Source organism: Callithrix jacchus, chromosome 7 (genome assembly GCF_049354715.1).
Source record: "Callithrix jacchus isolate 240 chromosome 7, calJac240_pri, whole genome shotgun sequence".
Classification (NCBI taxonomy): Eukaryota; Metazoa; Chordata; class Mammalia; order Primates; family Cebidae; genus Callithrix; species Callithrix jacchus.
The window spans coordinates 68,281,575-68,307,907 of NC_133508.1; the positions used below are offsets into that span (position 1 = coordinate 68,281,575).

The following is a 26,333-nucleotide window of genomic DNA, read 5'->3' on the forward strand; positions in this document are numbered from 1 at the left end:
CTCCCTGAGCCTGGCCTGGTCAGGCCTGCCCCTCCTGACGAGACCACATCAGACAAAGCTGGCTTTGTGTCTTCTTCACTCACCGGTGGGCCGGGAAAGCCTGGCTGGCCTTGAAATCCCTAGGATGAGAAGCAAGGGACAGTGTTCTGTGCCACCCCCTCTCCTGCCTGGCTGCCCAGGTGGAAAGAGTGACAGGTGGGGGCACCCTCAAACTCACGGGCTTGGCCCTCCCCTCTGCCCGCCACGGCTGGCAAGTGAGGCTCTGGGCAGGAGGTAGGTCACAGCCCAAGGACAGGTAGGATCGGAAGACTAGAGCCGGTGACCACCAGGGAGGAGGACCCAGCCCCTTCCCTGCCTCCCTGCAGCCAATCATCACTCACCTGGTCGCCCTTCTCACCGGAGTTCCCTTGGGGTCCTCTCTCTCCTCGGGGACCCTGTCACTCACAGAGAACAGTGCAGCTGAAACCTAATCCTGCCCTCAGACCCCAGGCCTCCGGGTCCACATCTCTCTGCCCCTCCTTCACTCACCGCTGGGCCTGGGGGGCCTGGGAGGCCTTCAGATCCTGGGGGACCCTAAGACACAAAGGAACAGGGGAGGTGAAGGGTGAGGCGGGGCGGGGGGATTCCATGGGGGACTGCACAGAACACAGGTGGGTACATGTGGGGAGGCCCCTCTGCCTGGTTTGCTCAGGCTTCCCACTCCCTCCTGAGCTACTGACCCAGCCTCCTAACTTGTCCTGCCACCTCCTGGCTCACTGCAAGCCAGCCAGCAAATGACTGCCCTCTTCTCTTCTAGCACAGCTCTGATTATGTCACTCCCTTACTCAAACACCTTGAGCAGCTCCCTCTGCCTCTGAGTGGGGCGCACACTTCCCACCAATGCTGGTCTTTGAGGCAGACTGTGATCTGCACCAGCCACCCTCTCCCATTTCTCCTCCCTCTCTCCTTCTCATCTTCCGTCTTGCTCAGTCAGACTGCTATTCCCTGGCACACTCTATACCCTTATGTCCCCAGGCCTTTGCACCCTTAGCATGCTCTCCCTTCTACCTCGAATGCCCCTTTCCCCCCTTTCTAGGTCCCGAAAGAAACCTTGCCAAATCACTCGATGGCTGGAAGCTGTTCCTGCAGTGCCCCACCTGGCCTCTCCCTCTGGAATTCCCCAGTACAGACAGCCTCGGGGATCCCTCCCTCTTGCTAATCAGCTCTCAGCTCAAATGCCACCTCCTCCAAGAGGCCTTCCTGCCCCTCTGCCTTGAAGGTGCTCAAACACCTCTCTAGCCCCTTCCCTTCCCCTGCCCCACTTTTTCCATGAGTCCCAGCTCCTGTGCACCTGCTTATTCATCTTGCAGCTGCCTCTCCCACAGCAGGGCACTAGGGCAACTGCCTACCCTATTCACCCAGACACCCTCAGAGGCGAGCCCAGCACCCCACAGGCCCCTGAGAAATATCTGTTACTGAGTAAATGCTTGATAGGGTTTGCTGAATCCCACTGAGGCCTCACTGAACCTGGTGAATCTGTAAGGCTGCAGTCCCAGTTTGGCTGATCCTAGATCTGAGGTTTGTGAGATGTGTCACCAGATAGATGTGGGTTCAAGTCCAGATGTCACCACTAACTCACTAGCTGCAGGTGAGTCACAGCTTTGCCACTCTGGGGTTCCCAGTGTCCCCATCTGGTCACAGCCCAACTCCTGTGCTCAGCATGGGGCCTGGCAGGCCTTGGCTCTGGAGGATGGCGCTGCGGGGGCTGGGGCCACAGTGCAACCCTCCTTTGCAGGAGGCAGAGAAGTGCTTCTGCGGCTGCCTCCCCGCCCCTCCCCTTGGCAGCCCTTGGGGGATTCTACTCACAGCCTCCACCTCCTCGGGGCCCAGACTGTGCTGCTGGTTTGGGAGCGGGGGCAGCAGGGGTCACAGTGCACCTTCATTGGCTGCTGCCAAGTCTCCAGCCCCAGGCTCTGTGGCTCCATGTGCAGCCCTGCACCCACCCCTGTGCTGCTGGGACTCACCGGCTCTCCTTTCTCTCCCGCTGAGCCGGTGTAGCCACGCTCTCCCTTGATGCCCTGACAAGTGGCAAAGAGAGAGCAGAATTAGCCCACAGAATTAGCCTGTCAAGGTGCCAAGGCAAGGAGTGGAGACTGCAGCTGGCACCCAGACCAGCTCTGGGGAGATGGCACCGGGAAGACCGCTGGGTGCTCCAAGGCTGCCATGCCTCCCACCTGCTACCGTGGCTCCCAAGCCCTGGGAGGAAAGGAGGATACACCCACCCAGTGGCTTCTGTGGGGGTGGCTATCTCTCCAGTTCTCCCCACCAGCTCCCCTGCCTCCCCGCACCCCGGCCCCAGGAGGCAGATCTCAGTTCTTCTCCTGAGAGAAGAACTGCTGTTCTTGGTAGTGTGGGTCCAAGCCACACGACCAAGGGGGCCTGCAGTGTGGGGAGGGGCTGCATGGACTTTCAGCCAAGGAAGAGGCTGAAGTGCCCGGGAACGGGGGGCCCACCGAGGGGTGCACAGCCTGGCCCTGTCCTTAACACCAGCCCAAGCCTCTGGTACCCCACACCCACTCCCCAGCAAGGATCCTCTTACTCACAGGCAGTCCTGGGGGACCCATGGCACCTGGGTAACCGGGTTGTCCTGGAGGACCCTGCAAAGAAAGGCAGCCAGGCTGGACAGCCCCCAGCATATCCGTCCTCCCTTCCCTGGGTAAGAGGGTGGCCAAAGCCAAAACCTCTGGGGCTGCCATCTAGCAGGCGCCGGCCTGCCCCAACACTGCTACACTGGGCCATCTCCCCAAGCCCCAGGTCCCCTTGGTGGTGACCATCGCTACAGACCTGAGCTGGGGAGGCGACCCCCAGCCTGGCCCAGACCCTGGGAGCTGAGCCAGAGCAGGGGGCCCAGAGCACACATGAGGACCAGGGAGGAGGGTGTGGGCGGGGATGCTGAGTGCCCCCAGGGACACTGCTGGAAGACAGGGGCTGTGTGTGCTTCTGGCAGGGAATCAGGGCACATGGAAATTGGCCTCCTTTGCTCCTGGGGGAGTGCGGAAACCCCACACTAAGGGAATCCCCGAAGAGGAGCAGAGAATCTCAAGGAGTCCACCTCCCAGCTTCCACCCAGCAACCACCCCTCGGAGCCCAGGCTCTGCCTCCCCAGCTCTTCCTCCCTTTCCAGCCCTTTCCAGCCCCTGCCAGCTTCCTCTTACCGGCTCCCCCTTGTCTCCGGTCAGGCCCGTGAGGCCTCGCTCTCCTTGAAGGCCCTTGGAGAGAAAAATCATGAGAAACTGCAGGAGCGGGTGGTCCCCACCCAGCCCCTGACTCCTTCACCCTGCCCACAGCCATCTGTTCCCACTCCAGGCAAATGTGGAGGCCATAGTGGCTCTCCTAGTGTCTGTGGCAAGGTGACCTGTAAGGGGTGTTCTCCAGAAGGATGACTGGTGGAGGTGTGAACCCCCACACATGGGTGCCTTTCAGGAGGACACCCTTCAAAACAGGTAGCTGTAGAGATATGCCCCCTGGCGGGGGGTAGTTCTAGGAGGGTACCTCTCAGGTGCCTGCAGCTGGTATGCTCTGTGTGGTAACTGACTGGGGTATACCCTTAGGAGGGTGACAGATCAGACGTGTGCTTACTCTGAGGGGCAACTGTCAGGAAAGGTACCCCAGATGGATGCTGCCACCAAAGTGTGTGATATCATCAGACACCCAGCACTTACCTGTCCAAGTCCCCCACCCCAAGCCAAAAATCACCTTCTTGGAAGGATGCAGGGGAGAAACGCAGGAGGGCTGCCTCCAGAGCAGTCCCTGTCACTTTGCAGGGGGGGAGGGCATGTCACTTTCCACAAGAGTCACAACCCCACCCCTAATTCTTTACCCTGGCCTTTGCAGGTGCCTCGCCATTAATGTCACCTTTCCTGCCCCCTTCCCCTTCGTCCCCTCAAGAGACGGTGCCCAAGCCTTTCCACGACACAAGACAGATGGCTAGACGGACAGATGGCCCCTTCACCCAAGCAAGCAGAAACAGACAAGGCCCGGCCAGAGATGAGGATGTGGGGACAGATGGAGCTGTGACAACGAGGGGCCCTGCTCCCTGAGCCTCCATCACCATGCCTGGGAGGAGAGGAGCCAGGTCCCAGGAATACGAAACCTGACACACAGGAGGTTAGTTTCCGTGACCCAGGAGGGAGCAACAGTGAAGCTGGGGGTGATGTAAACACACCTGTGACGATGACGAAGGCAGAGCAATTAACGACACCTGGCAGAAGGAGCCGGCCAAGGTGCCGGACACAGGGGCAGGGCGCACGACCCTCAGAAACCCAACTGGCTGGTATCACACACCCCGCCTTGGAGCAGACTGGGACTGGAGCCAAAGAAGAGGAAGGGAAGAGGAGGAAGCTGAGAGTTTCCTCTAGCACGATGGAAAGGCGCAGGCAGGGCTGCCTTTAAATCCTTGGGTGCCTCTGGACAGCCCTGCCAAGCAGCAGGGCAGCAAACCTGTGCCAGCCTGCAATGTGAAGCTCTGAAGCTTTGGCATCTCTGCTGGGCTCTGAGCCAGGTGCCTGGCAGGGCCCCAAGAACTACTTTCAGCAAATCTTCGGGCAACACCGAAGGTGGTGAGAAGCAGGAGGCAGAGTGAGAAGGCAGGAATGGAGAGGCCCCTGGAGGCGCCAGCTCAACAGGAAGGTTCACGAGCTCAGGAGGACTTGGGGGAGTGCTGCAGGATGGTGGAAGAGATGGAGAAAGAAGATGGAACGGGGTAAGAAGGACAAGAGGAGAGAAAGAAGGCAGAAAAGAGGGAGAGGAGGGACTGGAAAGGAGTCAGAGACTGGGAGGATGTCCAAGCTGCCGGGACCTCAGAGAACCTGTGTCGTTAGCTACCGTGCCTGAAGGGGGACAACAAACACGGAGGACGGAGGTGAAGTCACGACAGGAGGGGAGCGGAGCAAAAGCCACAGAGACCTGGCTGACCGGGGAAGGGGAGGTCGAGCAGTGCTAGGTTCTTACAGGCAATCCGGGGGAGCCAACAGCACCAGGAAAACCTGGGGGGCCCTGGTGGGAGAAACAGGCAGGTCACGTCTCACAGGCACAGTCACCCTGGGGCAGCCTGGAGGGCACAGTCTGGGGCCTGGGGGTCACGGGGAGAGGAGGTCATGGGAATATTTTCAAGGCGGCTAGAAAAGAGACTCCTTGAAAGTCTTGGCCCAAAAGACAACGGCTCCTCCCCTTGGCTCCAGGAAGAACGGCTCCTCCATCGGCAGGGCTGCGGACCGGCTCCAGAGTGCTTCCCCAGCCTTCCGGAGTCTAATGAAGACTCGGTTGCAGCGGAAGCCGTTTCTTTTGGCCTTGCCCACCATGCCTGCCATCCAGCCTCCATCTGTGCCCCGAGTGGGAGGGGCTCTCTGGCTCTAAGACGGCTCCCACCAGCCATTTTCTTCTCCAAAGAAAGCCTTTTCAGTTCCTTCAGCCTTCCCTAGTCAATTCTATTTGCCTGCCATGTCAACATCACAGAGGACTCCAGAATAGATGCCCTGGTCTGGTCTTTGTAGATTTACCCTAGCGATGGCCCCACAGAGCAATGGAGGACAGTTCCATCTTAGCTCCGAGCCCTGTGGGGACTGGCGTCATAGGAGCATGGAGAGGTCTGGCCGGCATGCCGCATGCCTCCCTGGCTGTGGAGGCTGTGAGCCTGAAGCTAGGTCCCCTGCTGAGGGTGGCCTGGGGCCGCCATGTAAAGTACAGCAGGGGATGGGGACACGGAAACAAAGATGTGCCTCTGAGGACCTCCCCTAAGAAGGACCGCAGGCAGTGGGCAGAGCAGGGCGCTTCCAGGGCATTCGGTGATGGGAGAGCACAATCTCTGCAAATGCTCTTCGGAGGGACAGGAGAGGGCAGTGGAAGGCCCCTCCTCCTTCCTTGCCCAGCCTTTTGGGGACAAGGCAGCCGAATGGTGTCTGAACGTCATGACCCCTTTGACAGCCTTTCAAGAAGGCCAGGGCACCACAGATACTTACAATAGGTCCTGGAGGACCCGGGGAACCCCTCATGCCAGGCGGACCCTGCAAAGGAAGCCAAGGGAAATAGATGAGGAGGCCCAAGCCCCATAGAGCCCCTGGGGTCCCAGCAGCTTCCTCCCAACTTGCCAGGGCCAAGGTCAACAGAAGGAGGCTGTTGTCCAAGCAGGACCACTTAGCTAATGTTAGAACAGTCTTTCATTTGGTTCATTCAGTCATCCTATGAACATTTATTGAGCAACTATTATGTACCAGGCACTAGTCCAGGGGCTGAGATCACAGCATAAACAAAATAAATAAAAACCCCTGCCTCAAAGCACTTACATTTCAGGGGAGATGGACACTAAAAATAGAACAGGACTGGCACATAGTTGGTGTTGAGTTGACACCTGCGGAATGTTCCTGAATGAAGTAACTATGCAGGAGGTTGAATAGTGGTGAGTATAATGCAGGCCAGGGTGACTGGAGGCTCTGGGGTTGGTGTGGGGTTCAATTTAAAGAGGATGGTCAGGGAAGGTCTCTCTGAGAAAGGGACATTTGAGCAGAGCTGAAGGAGTGCAGGAATGAGCCCTGGAGAAGAGTGGTGCAGGAAGAGGATGCAACTTGGTGCTGGGGAGAAAGAGTGTGTCCTGCCCTGGGTCCTGTGTATCTCAGAGGAGCCATGTGCCAGGAGAGCAGATGAGCCCAGAGCGGTAAGAGGCATCAGTCACGTGAGGCTTCGGAGGCCCCCGAAAGGTCTCAAAGGCAGACAGGGTCCCAGCCCCCTTGAGGATGAGGCTCTATCCCTGGTCTTACCTCTTCTCCTCTCTGGCCTGGCAGTCCCGGAGGACCAGGCAGGCCAGGGCTCCCAACACAGCCAGGATCTCCCTCATTGTTGTCACCCTGGAAAGGGACAAAGATGGTGAGAGTGAGCAGTCAGGGCCTGTCCCTGTGGGGCATGGGGCATGGTCAGGGGAGAAAAGGCGAGGCACTCACCCGGGCCTCTTCGGCTCGTGGGCGCTCCAGGGACAAAAAGCACTGCAAGGTACAAGGAGAGGCACTCTGTTGGTGAGGCAGCCCGGGAGCCCTCCTGCATGGGGCGGCCCCTAGCCCAGTCGTCCCTACCTGGGCGCAGTTGTCAAGGCCTGGCACGCCGGGGATGCCCTGGTCTCCCTTCTCTCCCTTCTCCACGAGGTATGCTGGGTGGGCCCTCTGCCCCTGGACACAGTCTCCGCAGATACTCTGAGCAGGAAGTGGGGAGAAGAGTGAGGCCTGGGTCAGGGAGGCCAGGATAGGCTGACTGGGGAGCCCCACTGAGAACCCAGAGCCAGGCTCCCTGCCCCACAGGCTTCCCTCATCCCACCCTCCCTCCCTCCCCAGCCGCATCCCTGCGGCTGCTTTGCTCCATCCTCGGGGGACCCACTCCCAACAATTGGCTTTGAGTTTCCTCCAGGAAGAAGCTCAGCTAGAGCTAAGCCAAAGCCACTTTCCAGACAGGCGTGTGGGCGGAGGCGAGGGGCCCGCAGAGGGACCATCTGTCCCGGCTGTTCCTGCAACCTGCACCCACTGTGAGGACAAGCCACGAGGAGCGAGCTGGAAAGGCTGGCTTCGAATGCCAGCTCCTCTGCCCAAGGGAGCAAAGGCACAGCTGCGGGAGGAGCCAGGCCCTTCCCAGGAGCCGCCTGGGATGGAGCTTGGATTGCTCACAGGCTCCAGCTCAGCTCACGCCACCAGGATGGTCTCCCCGCAGGAAAGGGTTTAACCTTCTTTGGGTTGCAGACCCCTTTGAGAGTTTGATGGAAGCCATGGGTCCTTTTCCCAGAAAAATCAAACCCACTAGTGAAAACAAGCTTGCAGTTTCTGAGGACTCAGGAGCCTGGAGGCTGTTTGTGGCCAGTGTGTTGTCCACAGATGCCCAGGCAGGAGCCCCTCCTCACCTTCACTGCTCACTGCCAAGCCCAGTGATAACGGCTGTCATTTCCTCAGCACCCACGATGTTGGGCGTTGTACATAATAAACGCTGCACATATCACAGCCCATCCTGATGGTGCGCTGAGGCAGGGAATCTTACAAACATCGTGGAGATGGGAAAGCCGACACTCAGGAGAGGCGGCATGACTTGGTTAAGTGGGACCCTGGAGTGGCGGGGGCCTGTCCTAGGCCAGAGACAGCGCTCTATCCCCAGGGTTCCTGGACTGTGGGTGCAGATGGTGCCTGGGCTCCAGGTCAGCAGGCACCAGGGTGCCATCTGACCCCTTCTCCACACTATGTGCAGTTTCTCTTTGGGGCCCTCTGCAGAGCACTTGATGAGGAAGCCAGCAGATGACACGTTGCAGGCAGAAATGTTAACTCCTGGATTTGGAGTCACACCATCGCTGCCCAGGCATTGACAGAAGCAGAGGGGAGAAGAGCTGGGGGTTTTGTTGCCACAACCCGACTGTGATCCAACATGTAACTGATGCCAAGTGATTACCCAAACCTCCTCTGGCTGCTTCTGGAGAATCTGCCATTCAGAGCAGGGGAGGGGTAGAGAGTCCCCATGCTCTGCCCTGACCAAGGCCCATCGGGGTCACGGGATGTCCAGGGCACTGACTAGCCAGTGTCAGGAGAGGGTGGCTAGGATGAGGGAGGCTCTGAAGGCCAACGCATCTGAGGATGCTGAGCTGGAGGAAGGTCCGGGAGCATAAGGGCCTCCTTCAAAAGCCTACGGGTGACCTGAGGAATTCCTGTGCTCTCGTTTCTAGAGGTGTCTAAGCAAAGATGGGCTGTGCCACCCTTGGTTCCCAATAGGAACTTCTGCTCAGTTGGGGAAGCCAGACCAGGTCACAGCCCTCTGGTGGGGTGTGAAGGCTGTGTACAGGTGCTGGCACAGGCTAGTGACTCTCTGACCAGGTCCCAAGTCCCCTTTCTTGGACTACCAGAAGTGCTTCTCAAATCCATATCCTCCCTGGATTGTTTCTGGATTGACTAGAGAACGACTGAAGCCTTTTTCAGGCCACACCCAATCTCACAGCCCTACCACTGCACTTTCACCCTCTCTGCTTTGCTTTGGAAGCTGCTGGGCTTGGCAGTGGTGCGACTCGGGTGCTACACGGTCTCCTTGCCAGCTGCTGCGGGCAGCTTTCGGGGCTGGGTTCTGCCGACAGCATCTGCCATGTGGGCACCTTCACAGGATTCCTTTAAGCACTCATTCAGCAAATGTCACCCGGGGGCCTGTTACAAGCCCGGCACCAGCTAGGCCCTCTTAGACAGATGTCTGGAATGTGTATTCCCTGCAAACTGCTGCTCTCTCTGCGAGATGCCACACAGCTGAGCACTTACTAAGAGAATCCCCTCAGGAGACACCCCCGCCAGCTCACACTTCCCTCCTGGGTACCCTCTTACCTTAAGGAGGTGCTGTTCAATTGGTAAGGATCCCTGCAAGAGACAGATGTGTGAGCTCAAGCAGGTGAGGGGAAGGGACAGGCAGACTTATGGGATCAGGTGGAGCTTCGGGACATCTCATGCACCTTCCAGCCTCACCAAGGGGAGAAAAGAGGGACCCCCACTGCAGCTACTGGGCCAGCTTCATAGCCTGATCAGCCCTGGAAAGGGCCGGGAAGGGGCAAGGACAGGGAGTCCTAGCCGGTACCCACCAGTTCCGCAGTTAGCCCAGGCTGCCCTGGCAAACCGTTGTTTCCAGGAACTCCCTGTAGCCAAGAAGAGACACAAATGAGTGGGCTCCTTCTCTCCAGCCTGCTGGTCAGCCTGTTTCCTTCTGATTCTCCCCGCCTCCTCTTCCCCTTGTCCTGCAGAGCTGAGAGCCCTGGCTGGCACAAGGCTGACATCTATTCTTAGCTCAAGAGCCTCTCGACCCTTTATAGAGAAAGCCAAGGAGGCCCAGAAAAGTGACCCCCAAAACAAGTCCAACAGCCAGTGTTTCCCCCACGCCTCAGAGGAAGGTCAGAAATTGAGCAGAGTGTGTTCCATGGAACTACTCTTTATTTCAGTGCTAAATCGTTTTTCTTTATTTTCTCTTTCTCTTTCCTTTTCTTTGAAGGTCTCACTCTGTCACCTAGGCTGGAGTGCAATGGCATAATTATAGCTTACTATAGCCTCAAATTCGGCTTAGGTGATCTTCCCACCTCAGCCCCCTGAGTAGCTGGGACTAGAGGTGCCCACCACCATGCCTGGCTAATTATTTTGTATTTATTGTAGAGACCAGGTCTCGCAGTTTCCCAGTCTGGTCTCAAACTTCTGTGCTCAAGTGATCCTTCCATCTCCCTCGGCCTCTCAAAATGTTGGAATTACAGGCGTGAGCCACTGTACCGAGCTTCCTTTCTCATTTAATCACCACAGTTATCTTGTTGAACTAGGCGTTGTTATCTCCATCTTAAAAACAGCACAAAGAACCTAGAGGAGGCTGGGTGCAGTGGCTCATGCCTGTAATCCCAGCACTTTGGGAGGCTGAGACAGGCGGATCACTTGAGGTCAGGAGTTTGAGACCAGCCTGGCCAACATGGTGAAACCCTGTCTCTACTAAAAATACAAAAATTAGCAGGGCATGGTACAATGCACCTGTGGTCCCAGCTTCATGGGAGGCTGAGGCAGAAGAATCGCTTGAACCCAGGAGACTGAGGTTGCAGTGAGCTGAGATGGTGCCACTGCGCTATTATCTGGGTAACAGAAGGAAACTCTGTCTCAGAAAAAAAAAAAAAAAAAAAAAGAACCCCAGAGGAATAAGTAACTTGCCAAAGGTCACAAGTTGAGCAAGACACTGGCTTCTAACCCCTCTCTCAACCACGATTCCAGCACCATTTCTCAGACCTCCCCAGAGCATTCATGTGCACAGCAAGGGTGAGTGCTTGCCAATCAGACTCATCTAGATACAGAATACTTTCAGTAAGTTATTTGGGGGGAAAAATTTTATGCCTCAGTTTCCTTATCTATAAAACAGGGATAGTTCATGGTGAGGCTTCAAGGAGACAATGGTTATAAGGATGCAAGCTACCCAGACTCTGTTCCCCTTGCAGATTCAAGAGGCACATTTGCATATTAAATACTCCATGGAGGCAGGGAGTATGTTCCATTTTGAATCCCCAGTGCCTGACACGGAGGAGGTGCACATTAAGTACGTGTTGAGTGAATGCTCCGCTGCTCAGCCTGCTCCTCCCTGCACAGGATTTCTGTGGCGCACTCTGAGATCCGGCCTTCCTTCAAGTCCCAGCTCCCAGCAATGGAACATATCACCAGCCTCAAGCAATTTCCAGGCAGACTCTACCAGGCCTGGGTCAGACCTGGAGCCAGCCTCCATCCCCTTCTGGTACCTCCCTGCACCATCAGGTCTTAGAGCAGTGCCTGGCACAGGGAAAATGCTTTGAATATGTCAATTCTTCTTCTTATTATTTTTTTATTTATTTATTTTTTTGAGACGTATCTCTCTGTCGCCCAGGCTGAAGTGCAGTGGTGCACTCAGTTCATCACAACCTCCGCTTCCTGGGTTCAAGCGATTCTCCTGCCTCAGCCTCCCAAGTAGCTGGGGTTACAGACGTGCGCCACAATACCCAGTTAATTCTTTTTGTATTTTTAGTAGAGATGGGGTTTCACCATGTTGGCCAGGCTGGTCTCAAACTCCTGACCTCAAGTGATCCACCGGCCTCAGCCTCCCAAAGTGCTTGGATTACAGGCCTGAGCCACCATGCCTGGCCCAAACATGTTCATTATTATGCCCTAAATCATTACTCATCCCCTGCTTGCCTCTCCATGGCCAGTGTATTAGTTCAAGTCTGATACTTTGTAATCGTTTTCCTGACCTCCCAGAACTAAACGTTCTAGGTATTGTCCTACCGTGGAAGTGAAGAATGCAGACTGATTTTAAACCTAGACTTGATAACCTACTAATTGCCTGTTGCCTCAGGTGCCTTTCTTAACCTCAGTGCCTCGGCTGCCTCCTCTGTGAAATGGATTGAGATGAAATGAGATAACTAAGCCCTAGGACCATATAGCCCTGGATGAGTAAGTGCTGCACATCCCTGAGCCTGTGTCTATACTTGAAGAAAGGAGCTGCTCGGCCCTCCTGTGTCCCGCCTGGCATGGGGCGGGTGTCTGTTAGCAGCAGCCTCGCTTGGTCTCAAGCACTGGCACTAGACGAGGACTTGGGTGCCTGGGACCAGACTCAGCAGTCACTCTTTTCTGTCTCATTCCCCCAGCATGTCTTGGCAGGGTTCACACTACATCAGCTCTCACTTATTAATGGGTCACTTTGAAATGACTCCTTTGCTTCCCCAAGCAAACTGCAAGCCCTCTGCAGACAGATTCCTGTTTCCTGGCAGTGGGGCAGGAAGCCCCAGACACTCGGCAAATGTGTGGCTACAAATAAGTGGCATGGGCTTTAGTTCAGCACTTCCAATGGGCTAGAGAACTGGAATCCTGGCAGAGACTCACCAGAGCAGACTCCCAGCACAGGGTGGCAGGGGAAGTGTGCCAGGGTGGCGGGGGCGGGAAGAGAAGATATGGAATGTATCAAATCATTGGGGCAAGGAGGAGTAGCTCGTAAAAGGCTTCCATGTGATTCTGCCCCGCTTCTTCAGGTGAGAATCACTCCCTTAGGAGCTGGGAGTCAGACACACGGAAAGTGGTGTCTATACCACCTAGAACCTCCGGAAAACATGGCTTGGGATGCCAACCGCTGGGAAATGTCCTGCAAGGCATCAGAAGAAGGCAGAAAGTGCTTTGCACGGGGAAGCCTTGGTCTGGCATTGTCAATTCCTAGCCTAACACACTATATTTTATTTATTTATCTTACTTATTGTCTGTCTCTCCTACTAGAATATAAGCTCCAAGAGGGCAGGGATTTTTATTTTTAGCCACTACTGTAAGGCAGGCTTAGACAAGATACTCCATCTCCCAGAGCCTCAGCTTGTCCAGCCGTGACTAGGAATAATAATACTGCCTTCCTCTGGGGGCTTTTATGTAAGGCTGGAATGAAAGAATGAATGTAAACTAATCATAGTGCTCATCCTCATCATAGGGATGGCGAATGCCTCCTAAGCATTTGTCGTATAAATAATAGATGATAGGCATGGGCACAGTTCTAGACACTTCACATGTGTTAACTCATTTAATTCAAAAGCCCGATGAGTTCGGTGCACTTAGCAGAAGAGGGCAGTGAGACACAGAGAGGTTAAGGAATCTGCCTACCATCACACAGCCAGCACATGACAGAGCTGGGGTTCAAGTTCAGGTCGCCTGGCTCTGGAATGCACCCTTTACTCACAAGGCCACACAGATCTTGGCTCTCAATGCTCTCCCCTCACTGTCTCTAGCCTCCTTACGATTCCCCAAACACATCAGGCCCCTCCCCACCTCTGGGGCTTTGGCTGGCTGCTTTCTCTGCCACAGCGGCTCTCCCTCACAGCTTCTCTCCTCACCGCCTTTAAGTTTTGATTCAAACATCACCTTCTTTTCAGCACATTTTGCAAATACTTCTCCTGCCCTCATCCCATTTTCTATCCTCACTCCCTGCTCTACCTTTCCCCTTAGTATATATCACTTTCTAACGCACCATATTTTATTTATTTATCTTGCTTATTGTCTGTCTCTCCTACTAGAATATAAGCTCCAAGAGGGCAGGGATTTTTATTTTTAGCCACTACTGTATTCACAGCACTTTAAACAGTGCCAGAAAATAGCATGTATGAGTGTTGAATGCTGCTCCAAACAGTGGGCCGGGCTCTGAACCAGCATAAGGGATTATTATCTGACCCAGATTCTGGGTTCCTGGCTGCTGATGCAACAGGGCATTCCTTGAAACAGTGCCAGGAGTGCAAGAGCCTGGCCTGGAGGATCAGTGGGCCCTCCATAGCACCCTGCAAGGCAGGTGAACAGAGGAGTGAGAAATGGCATGCGTGTGTTTTGGGGGCAGGGGAGCAGCGTCCTTGTCCTTGGGGTCCAGCCTGAAGCAGCCACCCTGACTGCAAGAATTCAAACTCCTCATTCTCTTCTCCCCCTTTACCTGCAGCCCAGGTACTCCAGGGGGGCCTGGTGGTCCGGGAATGCCTGGTGGGCCCTGAGGGAGAGAAGAAAGAGTCAGAGCCAGGAGAGAGCTCTGCCTCATGCCTGAGAGCAGCTGTGTAGGGTGGGCAAGCCGCGGGGCGCTGGCAGAGAGACGAAGGAGACAAGCGACACACACCTGCGGGCCCGGCTGCCAGGAGTTGCCCATCCACATTCCCGGAGCACCCTGGGTGGGAGTGGGGGTCGCAAAAGAAGGGGAGAAGTTATAGGCAATGTCTACACCAAGCGCAGGGCTGCGTGGGAAGGCTGCTGGCTGGGGCACGAGGCCCCATGGGTCCTTGCACACTGACACCAGAGGAGGCTGAAGCTGGTCCTCTCCCCCAGGCAGGGGGAAGGCTCTCAGTACCACTTACCGGCATGCCAGAGAAGACGACGTCACCTCGAGAGGGGCAGGAGCACTCCCCCAGCTCGCCCTGAAAAGACAAGAGCCTTTTGAGACCTGGACAAAGATGAAGCGCCCTCTAGAAACGGATGTCAGAGAGGCACGGGCGCTCTAGAGACGGAGAGGCCGGGGTTTCAATCCAGGATCTGCCTTGGGATTGTGCCCTTAGGCTGCCCTTCCAACCTCTCTGCACCTCAGCCTGCGTGCCTATAAAATGGGGACAGCAATTCCAAGTGCACAGAGTCTCAGGAAAACAAAAAGGATATGTGTACACAGGGGTCCTGTCGCATGATGATTATTTAGCAAACGATGGTCCTGCTGTTACCATCGCCAGTGATAACCTTGTCTGCGCCGCGCAGGTAATCTTGCCTTCAGTACACCTGCAACGCTATTCCTCTGGGCCCACCCTGGCTTCCATGCCCTTCTCTCAGGGGCCCCTCACCCCTCTGCCCTCTCACCACTAGTCCTTCCCAGCTCAGTTCCTGCCCCAGCCTCTGACTCAGCCACCATTTGAAAATGCAGCTGCCCTCTAAGGGGGCCTTGGAGTCTTCCAGTCTCCTGTGATCCTGGCTGAGTCCCAGGCTAGCAACCAGGTGAAGTTGGGAATATGTGGAGCCCCTGAAACCAGGGAGCCAGGAGGTAGCAAAGAGACCAGGATGCCTCCTCCACTCCTGTCCTCCAGTCTAAGGCAGCTTCCACGTGCTTAGGCTCCCCTGGTTGGAGGTGGGAAGGCTGGAAGGGCTACCAATTCCCCCAGAATTATGGGTCACAGGTCCTTGAGACTCACCTTCTCTCCTCTTGATCCCTTTTCACCCTGCAGGGAAGAGACACAGGAAGGTGAATGCATAGGGGTGCCGAGGCTGGGCCAGCCATGGCTTCCTGCTGCCCTGAGATACTGTACTCACTGGCATTCCTCTGGCTCCAGTCTGTCCTTGCTGCCCATCATGGCCCTAAAGGGAGAGAGTCCAGAGTCAAAGGGTGAGACTGGGCAGTGGCCAGCCATCGGGCCTGCTGCAGAAAAGGGCTGTAGGACAAACAGAAGCAGCCCCAGGCTCCCCTGGAGCCCAAAGCCCATGTTCCAGAGGAGGAGACCAAGGCATGGGGAGGAAGAAGACTGGATTTCCTGAGCGCGTCTGGGTACCAACCACCGGCTCGAGTACCTGTCAGAGAAGTCTGAATGGAAACCCCCTCCCAGCCCGGCAGGATGGTATTGTTCTGGTTTTCAGGTAAGGAAACTGAGCCTTGAAGAAACTTCATCGTAGATCCAACGGCACTGCTGCAGCCAGGCGTGTGTGGCCTAAAGTCTCTTCTCTCTCCTCCCTCCCTCTAGTGCTTGATAAGTTTCCTCCCTATCATAAAGTCATATCTGTTGACTTAACTGGGAGAAGGGGGTTTTCAGCCCCTATTTTACCCACAAGAAATTGGAGATCTTGAAAAGCTGTCACTTGCGTAAGGTCACAACCCTAGTAAGTATAAGGCTGAGACTGGGAAGCCTGCTGAATGGAATTCAGCATGAGGAGAATTCAGCATGTTCTCCTGAAAAGGAAAGCAGCCTGGGCAATGGCATGGAGTCCGCTCAGGCCAGGAGAGGCCAGTCTGGCCACACAGAGGGCGTCCCCATAGCTGCTTTCCTGGGGGCTCCTCCACCTTCATACCTGGGACTTGAAGCTCCCTGAGAACCTGGCCCATGTCTCTCTTTTTGCCCTGGGACTCCCTGGGACAGGCAGGGACCCTGGCTGCTTTGGACATTGGAGCATTTTCCTATCATTAATTCCCCATCTGGAATTAGAATTTCTCTAGGGATCCGCAAAGATAGAAGAAGATACAGTTCCCTGGGCTATTTTTAACATTACCAAAGCCCCAAGACAAATTGTGCATTTGCCCACTGCCTGGCATGGAACAGACTGGCTGAAAGGTGGCATGCTTTTGATTTAGGCTGCAATTAGATTATCTCGTAAAATTCTAGCGGGTTCATGTGGAGTAGAAGCTTACAACTTTACAGGTCCTTGATGACTAAAAACGAGAAAATGCACTTACGATTACTTTGTGCAATTTGTTCAACAGACACGCCTTTCAAAACGTGGGAACCACTGGGGGAATAGTACAAAGGGAAGGTCTTTTCAATTACATTGGAAGTAGTTGCTGGTCTGGATCTGTGCTGTCTGATACTGTAGTCAATAGTTACATGGGGCTATTTAAATTTAAATTATTTAAAACTAAATGACACTTAAAATTGAGTTCTTCAGTCACACTAGCCACATTTCGGGTGCGCTCAGCAGCCACCTGTGGCTCTCCTTTGGGGATGGGCTACCCAGGCCATCCTGCCACATAGGTCACTGTCCCCTGCAGGCTGGGGCAGGCAGTGCAGCCACCACCCTGGTCAGAGATAGGTGCAGAACACAGCATTTCCATCCTTATAGACAGTTCTCCTGGGCAGCACTGGTCAGATGTCCCTCATGACTCCAAGGTTTGAATGGGGATGGGCTTTGAATCAGACAGACCTAGCTCAAGTCCCTGGCTCTGCCTCCTCACTCTCTGGCCTTCAACTTCCTGATCTGTGAAGGAAGTTCCCTTACAGGGCTGATGTCAGGAGGATTACATGAATGTCTGTGTTTAGAGCTTAGCACGGGGCCTCAGCTCAATCACTGTTCAAAAAATGGTGGTGATCATTATTGTGTTGTTCAAGCATTCCCCTAAAACAGTGAGATGCTCCTTGTCTGAGGCTGGGCTGGGCGGAGGCCTCTCTCCTCCCGTCCCCTGTGCTGCTGGGATGGGCAGGGTCAGCTCCCAGCCCTCTTCGCAGCAGCAACGTCATTGGTTTCAGCAACACCAGCAGCATGGAGCACAGAGAACACTCACCGGAGGCCCAGGAGGTCCCATGGGTCCGGTGGCTCCTTTCACCCCAGGAGACCCCTGTGTAAGAGAGGGTACAAAGGTTGCAGGGGCAGAATTGGAAGCCAGCTACAACCCAGCAGCTGAGACACATCCCAACAGGTCTTGGGTGGCCCTCTGATAGGCGTCACTCGGCCCCCATGTTCCCTGTGCCTGCTGCTGAGGCACTCTGGAACACTGCAGACCCGACGCCCATGAGGCAGGGGCTCACCTGGGCACCCTTCTCTCCAGTGGAGCCAGGTGGTCCCCGAGGTCCTGGAAGTCCCTGCAGATAGAAGCACATTTAGTTAACCTGTATCCTAGAGAGGCCCCCTCTGCCTGCCATCCTCCTCCAGGACTCAGACAGACATACCTGAATGCCAGGCAAACCCGGGGCTCCAGGCTCCCCCTGCAAGTCAGAAAGGGCACACTGGGGCACAGCAGCCACAGCCAACCAGCCCCACCGGCCCTGCCACACTGGCAGACCTGATCTGAGTGGGGCAGCTGCCAGCCCAAATTCAGAAGAGCTCCCCAAGAAGACCCTGAAGGTCAGAAAGGCTGGAGTCAAAGGCAAGTCCCTGGCAGAAGCAACAGCAGGCCAGGGCTGCAGCCTGACCCCTGGTCCCAGAACTAGGCCCTGTGCATCTGGGGGCAAGCAGAGCCTTGCAGTTTGAGAGCAGATGGAATTACGTAGCTGGCTAAGGGAAATGTTGAGGGACAGGGAAAGGCAAAGGCTAGAGACTCACCTGGGGTCCCTGGACTCCCCTTCCTGGAGGCCCTGGCTCTCCCTGAAGAGGTAAAAGAATAGTCCCTGGCTCGAGATTCCCCAGTCACCCCTCACCCTTCTCCCTGGCCCCTTCTCCTCCAGCTTCTCTCTGCCCTGCATGCTGCCTCTACTTCCCACTCCAGGCCCATTGCCCTCATGGACCTCCCCAGTGCTACCTTGCCCATGTCCCCAGGACTCACACATACCTGCATGCCCTTCAGTCCTGGGGGCCCTTGAACTCCTGGTAGACCGGGTTGGCCCTAAAAGGCACAGGTGGCCCATGGAGTCCCAGAAGGGGAAAAGGGGGCAGGAGGGGGAGGAGGCAAAGCCCAGGCAGGGAAGGGCCAGAGGGCAGGCAACTCACAGGTTTACCGGGTCGGCCCACACCCTCAGGGCCCTGCTCTCCTTTGGGGCCGGGCTGCCCAGGTCGTCCTGCCATGTCAGTCACTGTCCCCTGCAGGCTGGGGCAGGCAGTGCAGCCATCACCCTGGTCAGAGATGGGTGCAGCCGGGAGTGCATGAGCCAAGGCTGGCACCCAGGCCAGGACACCCTGCATGCCTCTGAACACTCTGCCCCTTCACTACCCCCACCTCAGCCTGGGAAACTGAAACAGGCCCCTGACACTCCTGGTGGAGGAGAAGCCCCGAGCAGCCGCTACCCAATGACTCCGACAACCCAAAGGCCCCAGCGGCCCCTGCAGTCCTCTCACTGCAGCACCAGCTGATTTTGTTTTTTTTTTTTTAAGACGGAATCTCGCTCTGTCGCTCAGGCTGGAGTGCAGTGGCGTGATCTCAGCTCACTGCAACCTTCACCTCACAGGTTCAAGTGATTCTCCTGCCTCAGCCTCCTGAGTAGCTGGGACTACAGGCGTGTGCCACCATGCCTGCCTAATTTTTTTGTATTTTTAGTAGAGATGGGGTTTCACCATATTGGCCAAGCTGGTCTCGAACTCTTGACCTCGTGATACGCCTGCCTTGGCCTCCCAAAGTGCTGGGATTAGAGGTGTGAGCCATACTTCCTGATTTTTTTATGCAACAAACCCTCCTCCGACCCCAACCACCCCGCCTGACTGACCTTTTCTCCTTTTGGCCCCGCGGGGCCCCGAACTCCAGGCTCTCCTGACAGTCCTGGCCGCCCAGTGGTGCCTGGCATTCCAGGGTCTCCAGGATTCCCAGCATCACCCTGTAAGGAGTGGGGTTCAAGGAAGGCAAGGACAGCCCAGCCGGGGGCAAGTTACCCCCTGGGACCTGCAGGCACTCACAGGGGCTGAGGGTTGGGGACAAGAGAGGGAGAAAAGAGAGGCAAGGAGGGCATCTGACAGGATGCCGAGCCCACCCACATGCCCACGGAGGCTCTCTCACCTTTTGCCCCTTCAGTCCACGCTCTCCAGCCTTGCCCTGAGGAGAAAGCATTTTCAGCACCCACTTAGACCAACCACTCCGACATGCCCAGCACCACATCAGGACAGGGGATACAACAGTAAACAAATGAACAAAATCTCTGCTTTCATGCTACTCATGCTAGTGAAGCAATCCTGCCCAGGTTCAGAGGAGAGATTTGTGCGAGACTCCTTGCCTGGGTGACCTGGGCAAATTAGCTCATCTATTTCTGTGCCTCAGTTTCTTCAGCTGTCAAATGGGGATGATAAAAAGAGTATAGGCTTCTGCCCTGCAGGGATCCTGTGATCCTGTGAGGTTAGACAAGCTAATGTGTCGTGTGCAGCAGGGCCTGGCACTTAGTGTCCACTGTGGCAGTGCTGCCCATTACTATGAAAGCAGTAGCAACGATAATCACCACGTGGTAACTACCACTTAGCAAATGCCCGTGGTGTGCTACCAAGCACTTCACACACATTGTAACCAAGCTGTACCACACTCTGGGCAGGAAACAGAGGTAGAGAGAAGGTGACTTGCTCAAGTCAAAGACTCAGAGGCAAAGCTAAGATTGGAACCAGGTCTCTCTGGTCCTAGGATGGCGCTTTTTCTGCCCACTCTGCCATACTCTGCCAGGATAAAGGGCACAGACCTGTGAGGGCAGCTCCTTCTGGAGACGGAGACCCTGCCACATCCTTCCCACTACCCCCAACTGCCCAGGGAGTCAAGAGACTGAGGCAGGACCCCTCCCCTCTCCTGAGCCCAGCCTGCATCCCTACTCCAGAGGCCCCTGCCTATATCCCACCTCACCTGTTTTCCTGGCAGGCCAAAGCCTGGAGGCCCAGGTTCCCCCTTCTCTCCGGACGCGCCAGGCAAGGCCACCACACGGACCTCCCCATCCTCAATGTTGGACAGTGCCGGGCACGGCTCACAGGGCTCCCCCTGCCAAGCAGGGAAATTGAGTTGGGAGTTCCCCTGGCCCTAGTGCCAGGCTTGGAATCTGGGGTTGGGGAATGTCACTGGGTCTGACACAGTACCTCTGCTGGACAAGAGGGTGTCTCAGGAGAGATAGAGGGAGAACAGGAAAGAAACAAAGGTAGGGCGGAGTCATCAGGGGTCTTGGTGCCTTGCTAAGGAGTCAGACTCTGGTCGACAGGCAGCAAGGAGCCCAGAGGGTTTGAAGGGGAGCAAGACAAGTGTGTGTCCAGGAAGTTCACCGGGCTGCAGCACGAAGAATGTCCCCAGACTCACCTTCGCGCCTTTGATGCCTTCTGGTCCCATTGGTCCTGGTGGCCCCTGCATGTTAAGATGCCACAGGTGATGCCCAGCATCTGCAGGGCCATGCCTATCAGCTCTCCAGTGGTAGGCAGCCCTCCCACCTTGTCCTCCCCCAAGCTATCACCATCCAAAATATACTTACTGGACTGCCAGCTGGCCCTGCCTCCCCAAAGTTACCCTGAGAGAAAGCACAGACACCACGATTAAAGAGGGGATGGGGTCTAGGTGCTAGAGCAATCCCAAACCCAAAACTGCAAAAGCAGCTTCTTGGGATGTCTAGACTCTCCTCTCATTTCCAGAGAGGAGGATGGCTTTCACAAGGTCCCCAAGGGAGTCTGTGACCAGCCAGGGGCTAGAAGCCCTATTTCTGCCCCCAGCGTCACTTCATGGAATCCAGCCCTACCCTCGGCCCCGGCTCAGCACACAAAAACCGTGAATGCGTTTTTCCAACAGCTATTCATTGGACACCTTTACACCCAGAGCACTGAGCCGAGGCACTAGACAGCAGCGAGCAGCCAAACAGCAATGCCTGTTGAGCCTGCACACGCAGAACTTTTAAAATCATCATTTTGAAAGTGGTGCGTACTATGAAGGAAATAAACAAGGTGATGAGACAGAGTAAGTGGAGGTGCTCAGAGAGGTGTTATCCCTGATTATTACCAGAAGAATGAGAATAAGGTCATCCAATGAAAGAATAGGGGGAGGGTAGGGAGGAAAAACATCCTAGACATTTCTGGTGGGAACCACAAGTGTAAAATCTGACTGGCGGGGGTGGTCCGGGGAAGAAGGTTCGCATGGCTGAAGCGCAGTAAACCAGAAGAGAAGAAGGGGAGGAAGGGGATGAATTTGGGGAGGATGGGGGCTGGGACATCCGGGGTCCTTCAAGGCACAGTGGAGCTATGTTAGAAAGTAAGTCACTGAAGGTCTCTAGGGAATTACTGATTCTTCTACAAAGCCACATCAAACTACTGGGTGAAGGCCAGGCACAGTGGCTCACGCCTGTAATCCCAGCACTTTGGGAGGCCAAGGAGGGTAGATCACTTGAGGTCAGGAGTTTGAGACCAGAATGGCTGACATGGCAAAACCCCATCTCTACTAAAAATATGAAAATTAGCTGATTGGGGTTGTGGGCACCTGTAATCCCAGCTAATCAGGAGGCTGAGGCAGAAGAATCGCTTGAACCTGGGAGGCAGAGGTTGCAATGAGCAGAGATCACACCACTGCATTCCAGCCTGGGCAACAGAGCGAGACTCAGTCTCAAACAAAAACAAAAAGCTACCAGGTGAAAACCGGACTACTGCAGGTCTGCAGTGGCCACGGGTAGGCCAGAGGAGATTCCACCATGCAGGAGACAGGCCATGGGGATGCAGACTACCATGGCAGTGGTGCACGTGGAGGGAAGTGGAGGGGGGTGATGGAGCCATCGTGGGCAGAGCTGTCAGAGCTCCCAGTGGGCTGGAGGGAGGGGACAGTGTGAGGCATGGAGGACCTGAGGACAACCACAAGGCTGGGCTTTGAGGGGCCAGCTGTGAGCTGATGACTGAGATGGAGAAGCTGGGAAGAGTCGCCAAAGAGGGGAGGAGGTGCAAAGGTCCCATGTGTGATGTGACCTGCTGGCTTCTCCTGTTAGGGTTGAGCCTGCACACATACGTCAGTGTTTCTCACACTTGCGCACTCGGACATCCACAGAGCCCCTCATTTGGGTAACACTACATTAGAAGTGCAAGCCTGCCATTTGTCTCCAGTGCAATCATAAACAGATACGTTCACACAGGCACTGAAACTGAGCGACCCAGTGGAGTTGTGAAGATTACAGTCTCTGGAGCCAGGCTTCCTGAGCTCAACCTCAGCTCTGCATCCAACCACCTGTGTGACTGTGGGCAAGTTACTTGGCCTTTCTGTGCCTCTGTTTCCTCATCTGTGAAATGGGAATAATGGAGCACCTACCCCATAAAGTCTGGGAGGGCAAAACAAGTAAATATACTTACAAGATTTGGAATAGTTCCTGGCACATAATAAGCAATTAAGAAGTGTTACATATTATAAACTTTGTAAGGTAATCTTGAATGTGCTTAATAGTTTTAAATTATCATCACACCTACACTAAGGAATTCTCTTACAGAACGTGAGGACTCTCAGAAATAAATTCTTTGATTCCAGTCTGCAAAACACTAGTAAATTAATTTCACTGTGAATTTACCATCTGAATCGCTTGTTTATATTACCCTTATTCCCCGCGCACGCCGTTTCTACCCTGCCTCCCTACCAAGATGCCCCAGTGTCCCTGACATCTAACTCAGGTCTCACCTTCTCTCCTTTCAGCCCTGGTACTCCGGCTGTCCCCTGAAAAACAACCAAGACAGAGTCACAGCATCTCCCCATTCCCAACCCTCCAAGGCTCTCTGGATCCCAGTGTCCAACCAGAAAGAGAAAGGCAAGATAGGAACTATGTCCTTCAGGCAGCTGGACAGTTTCTTCAGTTAGACAGCTAAAGTTAGAGGTGCCAAGAGGAAGTTCCGGGGCAAGCACAGGGACGGAGGGAGGGACCAGGAGACAAGCCTGAGACACCTGCCTCATCCCCTCCTTCCTGATCCCTGCCCTGAGACCTAGGATCTGAAAAGCCAGGGAGATCACCAGTATGGCAAGGATGGGCTGAACTGGGCTGGGCTGGGAGAAAGTAGTCACTCACCGGAAGGCCAGGCAAACCGAAACCAGGGGAGCCCACCTCTCCACCGGCCCCAGTGGAGGATGCAAGATGCTGGGCCCCTACAACCGAGACGCAGGGCAAACAGGGCTCCCCCTGGGGAAAGAAGAGGAAGGATCAGGAATGCTCCCAGATAGGCAGAGGAGGGCAGCCAGGAGAGCAGGGTCCCTCACCTTCTCTCCTTTGATGCCTTGGATGCCAGGGTCTCCCTGCAGGGAAAAAAGGTTTGTGGGCTGAGACAGGGCACGTTGGAGCACCCCAAATGCCCTGGCCATATGTGAGGACAGCAACATCACACACGCAGACTGCTCAAAACCTAGGGGTCCTGTGGGGTTCAAGGCCGCACCCCAGAGGCAGGGTTCATCAACCCACATGACAAGCAGGAGCGCGGCAAGGGCACGAGGCCAGGTTAAGCTACCCCAACAGAAACTTCCGGCACGTACCCGATCACCTTTTTGTACGCCAGCTCCCAGGTGCTCCTGAAAGAGGGGGTCTGTGAGAGAGGGGGCTCACCCAGCTCTGCCTACTCCTTTCCTCCACCCCCAAAATACACCCAATCCTAGGGCACAGCCTCACTCACAATAAGGGTGGGCTCCAGCCCAACTCGCCCAAAAGGCATCCTAGAGCCTCCTGGAGAGTCCTGGGAGGTTGCCATGGAGACCTGAGGTGGCACTCTAGCCCAGCCCTGAGCTCTATGGTTCAGGCCCTCCCTTACCACCATAAAAGCCTGGACTCTGCCCATAATCTCTCTGTAGCCAGGAGAAGTACCCAGTGCCTCTGCCCAATTCCTCTCTACGATCATGCCCCCAGGTTTCTCTGTGTGTTGGGGGAGGTCCCTCAGTGGTCACCCCGGGCACTCACCCTGGCTGGTGAGGGGTCACCGGGCTCCCCTTTGGGCCCTAGCTTTCCAGGGAGCCCGATAAAGTTCTGGAACCCTTCAGGCAGCGTTGGGCACACTTCACAGGGTTCACCCTAGCAGAAGGGAGAGGCTATGAGTGGACAGGGTGGGGCTGAGACCCCCGGGAAGGCAAGGAGCCTTTTGCACACACCAGCCCTAGATGTTGGGCCCGCCAGTTCCCCACCCCCAACATCAAAGTGGACAGCAGGAATGCCGCTGGGGCTTCCTGTTCAAGTGACTCATTCATTCACCACAAGATTCCAGGGCCACACGAAACTACATCCTCACAGTCAGCCTTAAAACACGACTGTGTCCTACTGAACGACATGGAAACTTGGGCTATGAGAGAAGCTAATTGACTCGGCACATTCATAACCATGTGTGTGGCGGAGGCAGGGTTTGAACCCAGCAAACCTCCAAGCCAGGTGCTTTATGAACTGATCGCACAAGGACATCAGAGAAAGAAAGGGTGGGGGTTCCCTGAGGAAGGTCCAACACCCCTAGGACTAGGGCCCTTGATGCTCCCTGTCATTTGCAGAGACGGGGGTCCCATTCCCACCCTGATCTGGGCAGCCAGGCCATGGACTCACCTTCTCTCCCTTCACACCTGGCTTCCCCTGTTAGAAAAGAGTCAGTGGGCATCAATGCCACGGCACAGGGCTGATGTGCCCACTGAGGAGGGCCCAAGGACCTAGCCCTCCCTCTGGAGACCTTGGAAGACCCGACCCTCCCCCACCAGATTGGGGTCACTCACAGGTTTCCCACCAGGGCCTTCTTTTCCTGGCATCCCAGAGCTGCCCTGTGGTCAGAAGGAAGGTTAAGTGGGGAGCCTCCTGGACAGTGCAACCTCGGCACATTCCCTCCCCACCTGTGCCCCTCTTGATGGCAGAACAATCTCTGCCAAATCTCCTGGCTCCATTGGCTCCATTTGGTCGGTTCCTGTTGCCTGCCCTCCATGTCTAACCCAAGCCATTCTGGGTTTCAAAGGAAGGGAGAAAACGAGGCCTCTGTGTGCCCCTTCACTGGTGCACAGGTCAGGAGGTGATCTGCGCAACCCCAGGGGAACCACAGCTGTCACATAGAAATTTCCAGGGCTTTCTGCACATCCAGGCACAAGGCCCTCAAATGAGCTTGGGCCCTCCAGCAAAGTCTCCTTTGGTCTTTACAACACTTAAGCCTGCCCACCCCCATACCTGAAACGCAGGCCAAGGTTCCCACCTCAGTGAGCCCCAGGATGTGGACAGGGCACTCCCCACCAAGGGGCCTGGCCAAGCCAAGCCCAGCCTCCTCCTCCAAAGGCCCGGCCTCCTCCCTGGGACTTGCTTCCACTGTGGGAGGCCACCCTGGCCCCTTCTCCTCTCTCCTCCTGCCAAGCCCGGAACTCCCAGAGTGCCCACATGCCTACCTCTGCTTACCTTGTCTCCCTTAGGGCCTGGTGGGCCACCTGGATCCCCCTGAGGGCAGAAACAGAGTCAGGTGAAAGTTTCCAGGGACCTCTCACTACAGCAAGATCTTCTACCAGCACCCTCTCCTCTAGCCAGGAGCCCTGGGACAGAGCTTTATCTCCCCCCCCGCCAGCCAGAATGGGAGAGGGGTCTCTGAGAAAAGGGCAGCAAGAGAAGCAAGGGGGTACTCACCGGGGTCCCAGGCAGCCCTATCCCAGGAGGTCCAGGGAGGCCAGGGAGCCCAGGCTCTCCTGCCAACCCTTCAGGCCCAACAAAGCCAGGGTCCCCCTGGCACAAACATAAGGTGGGCATCAGAGAGCTGCCACCTCAGCCCTGCCACCCCATCTCCACCCCACAAACACCCACAACTCACCTTCTGCCCTTTGGGTCCAATGACACAGATCTCTCCAGGCCGGCCCTGTGAAGGGTTGGGTGGAGGGTGTAGGAACAGCCCTGAGGCTTGGCACTACCCCATGGGGACAGGTTCATGCCTGGCCTGTCCCACCCTCCCCGCCCCTCCTCCAAGCTGGAGCCCACCCCAGTGCCCCAAGATCAGCACATGTCAGTCTTAGAGTGTTAGAGGTTCAGG

General features: G+C 55.7%; 1 protein-coding gene and 1 long non-coding RNA gene across 12 annotated transcripts in view; one reads left to right on the top strand and one right to left on the bottom strand.

Annotated features, from left to right (window-relative positions):
• Positions 1-26,333, bottom strand: part of COL16A1 (collagen type XVI alpha 1 chain) — a 52,309-nt gene that overhangs the window by 13,835 nt on the left and 12,141 nt on the right. For 3 of the 11 annotated variants that reach the window (XR_004745870.3, XM_078331025.1, XM_035308519.3), the window contains 39 exons: positions 26,118-26,162; positions 25,937-26,032; positions 25,715-25,753; positions 25,054-25,098; positions 24,890-24,916; positions 24,263-24,373; positions 23,845-23,880; positions 23,575-23,610; positions 23,387-23,497; positions 23,005-23,040; positions 20,840-20,875; positions 20,671-20,715; positions 20,230-20,361; positions 19,408-19,443; positions 19,121-19,228; positions 18,411-18,533; positions 18,253-18,306; positions 18,027-18,068; positions 17,654-17,689; positions 17,513-17,566; positions 17,269-17,322; positions 15,315-15,359; positions 15,197-15,223; positions 14,381-14,440; positions 14,146-14,193; positions 13,969-14,022; positions 9,611-9,664; positions 9,360-9,392; positions 7,101-7,217; positions 6,972-7,013; positions 6,792-6,878; positions 5,997-6,041; positions 4,990-5,034; positions 3,195-3,248; positions 2,583-2,636; positions 2,004-2,057; positions 529-573; positions 381-434; positions 84-119 (listed from right to left, as the gene is read on the bottom strand). Coding sequence is in view for 10 of the 11 variants with exons in the window: in XM_078331025.1 (XP_078187151.1) it covers positions 84-119; positions 381-434; positions 529-573; positions 2,004-2,057; positions 2,583-2,636; positions 3,195-3,248; positions 4,990-5,034; positions 5,997-6,041; positions 6,792-6,878; positions 6,972-7,013; positions 7,101-7,217; positions 9,360-9,392; positions 9,611-9,664; positions 13,969-14,022; positions 14,146-14,193; positions 14,381-14,440; positions 15,197-15,223; positions 15,315-15,359; positions 17,269-17,322; positions 17,513-17,566; positions 17,654-17,689; positions 18,027-18,068; positions 18,253-18,306; positions 18,411-18,533; positions 19,121-19,228; positions 19,408-19,443; positions 20,230-20,361; positions 20,671-20,715; positions 20,840-20,875; positions 23,005-23,040; positions 23,387-23,497; positions 23,575-23,610; positions 23,845-23,880; positions 24,263-24,373; positions 24,890-24,916; positions 25,054-25,098; positions 25,715-25,753; positions 25,937-26,032; positions 26,118-26,162 (2,256 nt within the window). In the remaining variant the exon portion in view is untranslated. The remainder of the gene's footprint in view (positions 1-83; positions 120-380; positions 435-528; positions 574-2,003; positions 2,058-2,582; positions 2,637-3,194; positions 3,249-4,989; positions 5,035-5,996; positions 6,042-6,791; positions 6,879-6,971; positions 7,014-7,100; positions 7,218-9,359; positions 9,393-9,610; positions 9,665-13,968; positions 14,023-14,145; positions 14,194-14,380; positions 14,441-15,196; positions 15,224-15,314; positions 15,360-17,268; positions 17,323-17,512; positions 17,567-17,653; positions 17,690-18,026; positions 18,069-18,252; positions 18,307-18,410; positions 18,534-19,120; positions 19,229-19,407; positions 19,444-20,229; positions 20,362-20,670; positions 20,716-20,839; positions 20,876-23,004; positions 23,041-23,386; positions 23,498-23,574; positions 23,611-23,844; positions 23,881-24,262; positions 24,374-24,889; positions 24,917-25,053; positions 25,099-25,714; positions 25,754-25,936; positions 26,033-26,117; positions 26,163-26,333) is intronic. The other 8 variants (XM_078331026.1, XM_035308522.3, XM_078331027.1 and 5 more) reach the window with 6 other exon arrangements.
• Positions 4,582-5,443, top strand: LOC103794337 (uncharacterized). The gene is made up of 2 exons (XR_621666.6): positions 4,582-4,741; positions 5,220-5,443. It is a non-coding gene; the product is annotated as an uncharacterized LOC103794337 (long non-coding RNA).